The sequence below is a fragment of the Podarcis bocagei genome (genome assembly GCF_964188305.1).
Source record: "Podarcis bocagei genome assembly, chromosome: 16".
In the NCBI taxonomy this organism is placed as follows: Eukaryota; Metazoa; Chordata; class Lepidosauria; order Squamata; family Lacertidae; genus Podarcis; species Podarcis bocagei.
The window spans coordinates 35,430,415-35,436,414 of record NC_138142.1 but is presented as its reverse complement, the minus strand read 5'-3'; the positions used below and the strand labels follow the sequence as shown (position 1 = coordinate 35,436,414).

The window sequence follows — 6,000 nt, the reverse complement described above, 5'->3', positions numbered from 1 at the left end:
GCAGGAAGCTCTTGAAAGTCTCCGGGTTTGAGCACCCTATATTGAGTGAAAGATTCTCTGCCTTGCAGGGGTTTGGACTAAACCATGAGTAGGCAAACTAAGACCCGAGTGCCGGATCCGGCCCAATCGCCTTCTAAATATGGCCCATGGACGTTCTGGCTATTGGCGTGTTTTTGCAAGAGTAGAATATGTCCTTTTATTTAAAATGCATCTCTGGGTTATTTGTGGGGCCTGCCTGGTGTTTTCACATGAGTAGAATGTGTGCTTTTATTTAAAATGCATCTCTGGGTTATTTGTAAAGGTAAAGGGATCCCTGACCATTAGGTCCAGTCGTGGCCGACTCTGGGGTTGCAGCGCTCATCTCGCTATATTGGCCGAGGGAGCCGGCGTACAGCTTCCGGGTCATGTGGCCAGCATGACTAAGCCGCTTCTGGCGAACCAGAGCAGCGCTCGGAAACTCCGTTTACCTTCCCGCCGGAGCAGTACCTACTTATCTACTTGCACTTTGATGTGCTTTCGAACTGCTAGGTTGGCAGGAGCAGGGACCGAACAACGGGAGCTCACCCCTTTGCGGGGATTCGAACCGCCAACCTTCTGATCGATAAGTCCTAGCCTCTGTGGTTTAACCCACAGCGCCACCCTATGGGTTATTTGTGGGGCATAGGAATTCGTTCATTTATTTATTTATTTCAAAATATAGTCCGGCCCCCCACAAGGTCTGAGGGACAGTGGACCGGCTCCCTGCTGAAAAAGTTTGCTGACCCCTGGACTAGACGGCCCTTCTTTCAAACTCTGCAATTCTATGGTTCTGGGCGGCAGGGCCTTTCCCAGATTTCCTCCATGAGATCTAGCGCCTCTCCTTTCAAATTTAAAAACAGAAGTTAAAAAGAAAACGCTGAGCCAAGGGCTTTGGGGCGGCCTCTCTTGCGGAGGGTTCTTCCCCACCCCATCGCTGTCACTCTGCCCCCCAGCCCTGCTTCCCCTTTCAGCTCCACCCCATTGCACAACCCACCTCCCCGCCCCGGCTTGCACAACCAACCAGAGCAACCCTGCCAGGCAAGGCAGCAGCAGCAGCAGCAGCCTCCCCTCGGGACAGTTCCTCAAACGCTTCGCTGCTTGAGCGAGGATGGTGCCAAGGCGAAGGTGGCACGGCAGCCCGGGGGGTCTGGCTAGAAGAAGCCTGGGGGGCGGCGGCCGCAGCTGGCACCTGCCTGGCACCATGTGGCTGCTCGGGGTCTCCTGGGTGGCGCAGCTGGTCGCGGCTGCAAGCGGCTTGGTAGACCAGGAGCAGCTGTGCCCGAAGCCGGGTGAGAAAAAGAGACTTCTTTCGCCCATTGCATGGCTGGGTTGGCACGGCTTAAATATTTGCGCGATGCTGTGGAAACGAGCCAGTCCTTTGCCCTGCAAAAATGCGCTTTTTTCAATGATTGCGCCCTGCGATCTGTCCCCTTTGAGCCTCACAACAGCCCCGTGAGGTAGGTTAGGCTGAGAGAATGAAAAATTAGGGGGGGGGTCTCCCTTTCTTATCCTGGGGGCACGTTTCAAACAACTCCTCCTGTAAGGAGGAAATGTATTAAATTTATTTATTAGATTTATTTCTCCTTTCATTTAATCCTCACAACAACCCCGTAGGTAGGTTAGGCTGAGAGAATGAAAAATTAGGGGGGGGTCTCCCTTTTTTATCCTGGGGGCACGTTTCGAACAAGAGGTGCCTGCTCTGTAAGGAGGAAATGTATTAAATTTATTTATTAGATTTATTTCTCATTTAATCCTCACAAAAGCCCTGTAGGTAGGTTAGGCTGAGAGAAAATGGCATTTTAGGGAAACGCGAACTGGGGGTATGTTTCTTCTTAAGAGCAAGAGATTGTCTGCCCTGTCAGGATGAACTTAATTAAATTTATTATGATCGATCTCTCTGTTGCTTCTCCCATCGTTTGACCCTCACAGCAAGAAAGTACGCAGGCTAAGCTGACAGAATGAATTTTTTAAGGAAGTGCCTCAGGACACTTTTACCCTGGGGTCAAGTTTCGTCTTAAGAACAGCCAGTTAAAAAGAGCCAAAAATCCAGAAATATTCAACAAATTGTTAAAACCAACGATAAGCTAAAAACAAGATTCAAACTCACGCATCAACGTTCTATGTTTCTAGACAGGCTTGACTAAAACAAAAATGTTCATAGCAGGTGCAGAAAAGAGTAAAACAAAAGGGTAACATCAATAGGCAGGGAGTTTCAAAGTTCAGATGCTGCGATGCTCAAATATTGATTTCTTACATATGAGTTGAGTTGCAGCCTGGGTATATATGGAAGGTGCCCCCAGCCCCCCCCCCCCATCGCTGCTCTAACCACTGTACCACGCTCCTTCAAAGGGCTTTCTGTCGGTGGAGATTTATTGGGATAATAAGGCAGTGAATGGAAAGGTGAAGCCTCCGCAATTTCAGTTTGGCACATTCAATCTGGCAAATTGCGCGCGCGCAAATTGTGTGTGCACCCACCCCTCAAAAGTTTGGAGAAACTGAATTGTTGGTTCTCTATTTTCTTTTTCTTCCCATAACTTGTCATTGCGCCTTGTGGAAGGGGCTGGCGTTTAGGGGTCTGGATGGAGGAGACGGCACAGATGTGGCACCTAGTGGTTAGTGCTTGAGAGCGGCAGGAAGTGGCACAGGGAGAGTGGAATGCAGTGGGTCAGGAATCCTGGCTCCCCTTCCCAGTTGTGGGAATGGAGTCTGGGTCTCACCTTTGGGAAGACCACACACCTCTGAGTTTTTGGTCTGTGAGAATAGGCTGGAGGGGAGAAGTGGTTTGAGATTCTTGAATGATCGCGCCGCCGGCTCCGAATGGTGGTTGCAGCAGGATAGAGGAAGATAAGGGCTATCTTATCTGTGGTTGCGGGCGCACCAAATATCTAAACCACATAGCATCCCCTGCAGAACCCCGGGAACCGTAGATTGCCTCTGACAATCCTACAATTCCCAGCGCCTTAAAACTACAGTTCTCCAGATTCTTTTCTTGGGGGAGATGTGTGTTGTACGCTGCCTTGCCTGCCTTATCTATAGAACAATGAAACTACATTAAGGACAGGCGGAAGCTGGCGGATCTCAGGACAATTTGCTGCAGAACCAGCAGCGGGTTTTCTGACTCCTAAGCCGTTCAGACAGCTGAACAACTTTCTCCAGCACTAATTACATTTGCCTGTTTAACTGACTCATCCATATTCCAGTCGTCAATGGAAAGTGACCTTCTCTGCTTCCAGAGATGACATGTGTTCAGACCTGCTGCTCTTGAGAATTATTTATTATTATTTATTCTCATTATTATATTGATATGAACCATTTTTTAAAAAATGATCAAATCATAGGTCCATGCAAAAAAGCCAATGCAATTCTGGGCTGCATCAATAGGAGTATAGCATCTAGATCAAGGGAAGTAATAGTGCCACTGTATTCTGCTCTGGTCAGACCTCACCTGGAGTACTGTGTCCAGTTCTGGGCACCACAGTTCAAGAAGGACACTGACAAACTGGAACGTGTCCAGAGGAGGGCAACCAAAATGGTCAAAGGCCTGGAAACGATGCCTTATGAGGAACGGCTAAGGGAGCTGGGCATGTTTAGCCTGGAGAAGAGGAGGTTAAGGGGTGATATGATAGCCATGTTCAAATATATAAAAGGATGTCACATAGAGGAGGGAGAAAGGTGGTTTTCTGCTGCTCCAGAGAAGCGGACACGGAGCAATGGATCCAAACTACAAGAAAGAAGATTCCACCTAAACATTAGGAAGAACTTCCTGACAGTAAGAGCTGTTCGTCAGTGGAATTTGCTGCCAAGGAGTGTGGTGGAGTCTCCTACTTTGGAGGTCTTTAAGCAGAGGCTTGACAACCATATGTCAGGAGTGCTCTGATGGTGTTTCCTGCTTGGCAGGGGGCTGGACTCGATGGCCCTTGTGGTCTCTTCCAACTCTATGATTCTATGATTCTATGATCTCTCTCCGTCTACATTGATTGGTAGCAGATCTCTAGGGTTTTAGAGGTATAGAATCATAGAATCATAGAATCATAGAGTTGGAAGAGACCACAAGGGCCACCGAGTCCAACCCCCTGCCAAGCAGGAAACACCATCAGAGCACTCCTGACATATGGTTGTCAAGCCTCTGCTTAAAGACCTCCAAAGTAGGAGACTCCACCACACTCCTTGGCAGCAAATTCCACTGTCGAACAGCTCTTACTGTCAGGAAGTTCTTCCTAATGTTTAGGTGGAATCTTCTTTCTTGTAGTTTGGATCCATTGCTCCGTGTCCGCTTCTCTGGAGCAGCAGAAAACAAAATGAAGGTCTTTCCCTAGTCCTACCTGGAAGTGTCAGGATTCGAACCATAGACCTCCTGCATGCAAACCAGATCTTTTAAGTTCTGAAGAAAGAAAACCAACAGCAGGAAGGAGGCAGGAGGCTCGATTTAGAAACCTTAAAAAAAAAAATCTTTCTGTGTGGCTCCTCTTCCTCCTATGTCGATAACGAAACCGCAGTTGTGTTGTCTTTCTGTAGCTAATATGCCATTCGGTATGCCAGGATCAAGCCCCAAATCATACTGTGGAAACTGTGCTGTTGTTGCTGCTTCTGCTGCTGTTATATTTATTCACATCCTTCCTTATATTATTATATATATATCCTTATATTTACTCAAGGCCGCTTACACAAATTAAAAACAACACGGATAAAAACATGTAGAAGATGTTCGTCTAAAAAGAATTAAGCCATAACAGAATTAAAACGAAATAAAACTAAATCTATTAAAATAAGAAGAGGGGTCCAAACAGTTCAGCACATCTTTAAAACCTTTTTCTTTTTTTGAAAAAAGGCTTTTGCTTTAAAAGAAGGCCAACATTGTTAATAGCAGGGGATGATGGGAGTTGTAGTTTAGGCACATCTGGAGGGGCAGAGCCTCCCCACACCTGTTTGATACTGATCATCATAGAATCATAAAGTTGGAAGGGACACTGAGGGTCATCTAGTCCAACCCCCTGCAAGGCAGTTGTCCCTTATGGGGATTGAACCTGCAACCTTGGCATTATCCGCGCCACTCTCTAGATATTTATTTATACACCGCCTTTCCCCCAGACTGGGACTCAAGGTGGCTTAGGCAAATTAAAAACAACACAGGTCAAAAACGAAAAAGCTACAAACATATAAAAGATCATCATCAAAGTGTAATAATAAAATTAAAGCAATTTTTTTTAAAAAAAACCCCCACCCAAATCTTATTAATATGTGGGCAGTGAAAACGGGACTGCACTGTTAAAAGCACATTCACGAGTCCTAGTGGAATAAAACAGCATTTGCTTGCTGGCAGGGAGACAGCAAGGAGGGAGCCAGTCTAGCTTCCTGAGGAAAGGAGTTCCACAGTTTGGGGGCAGCCACTGAGAAGGCCCTGTCCTACGTCCTCACCATTTGGGACTGTGGGGGTGATGGAACTGAGAGATCTCAGAGCCCTGGCAGATTGGTATGAGAGGATACGATCTTTCAGATAGTCTGGGCCTAAGCCTGGTTGTGGGCACCGTGTCCCTCTTCCCTGAATCCATGCGATGAAAGCTCCCGGATTAGCAGAGCGCCGTGATCTTTCCGTGGCCAAGTACCGGCTGTTCTTGGCAGAGGACCAGGAAGGGCCAAGAGGCCAGCCCAGGGAGGTGAACGGACTGTTTGCTTTGGGCTGTTGACATTTCGTTGCGTCCTGGGTTTCGGCAACGCAGCAGGGAAAGGCAGAGGGGGTGCGGGCCGTGTTGCCCACTCAGCGATAGATACACCCCCCCCAAAATGACCTTTCCCCCAAGATGCTAATCACTCCCCCCCCCCCACAGCCCAGCTGGGTTCCCAAAAGCAGATTAATTCAGCTCAAGAGCAACGGGAGGAGAGACAGCAAGAAAGGGCAAGGAACCCGCAGGCCTCCGACCGAGAGGAGAGGCCTGTCCACACTATACATTTAAAGCAGTATCATACCACTTTAAGTAGGCATGG

General features: G+C 47.9%; 1 protein-coding gene across 1 annotated transcript in view; it reads left to right on the top strand.

The window, feature by feature from the left end:
* The first annotated feature begins 1,111 nt into the window (after positions 1 to 1,111).
* Positions 1,112 to 6,000, top strand: part of IL6R (interleukin 6 receptor) — a 29,455-nt gene continuing 24,566 nt past the window's right edge. Inside the window, exon 1 of the mRNA XM_081173676.1 lies at positions 1,112 to 1,307. Coding sequence (XP_081029802.1) covers positions 1,127 to 1,307 — 181 coding nt within the window. The 5' untranslated portion in view covers positions 1,112 to 1,126. The remainder of the gene's footprint in view (positions 1,308 to 6,000) is intronic.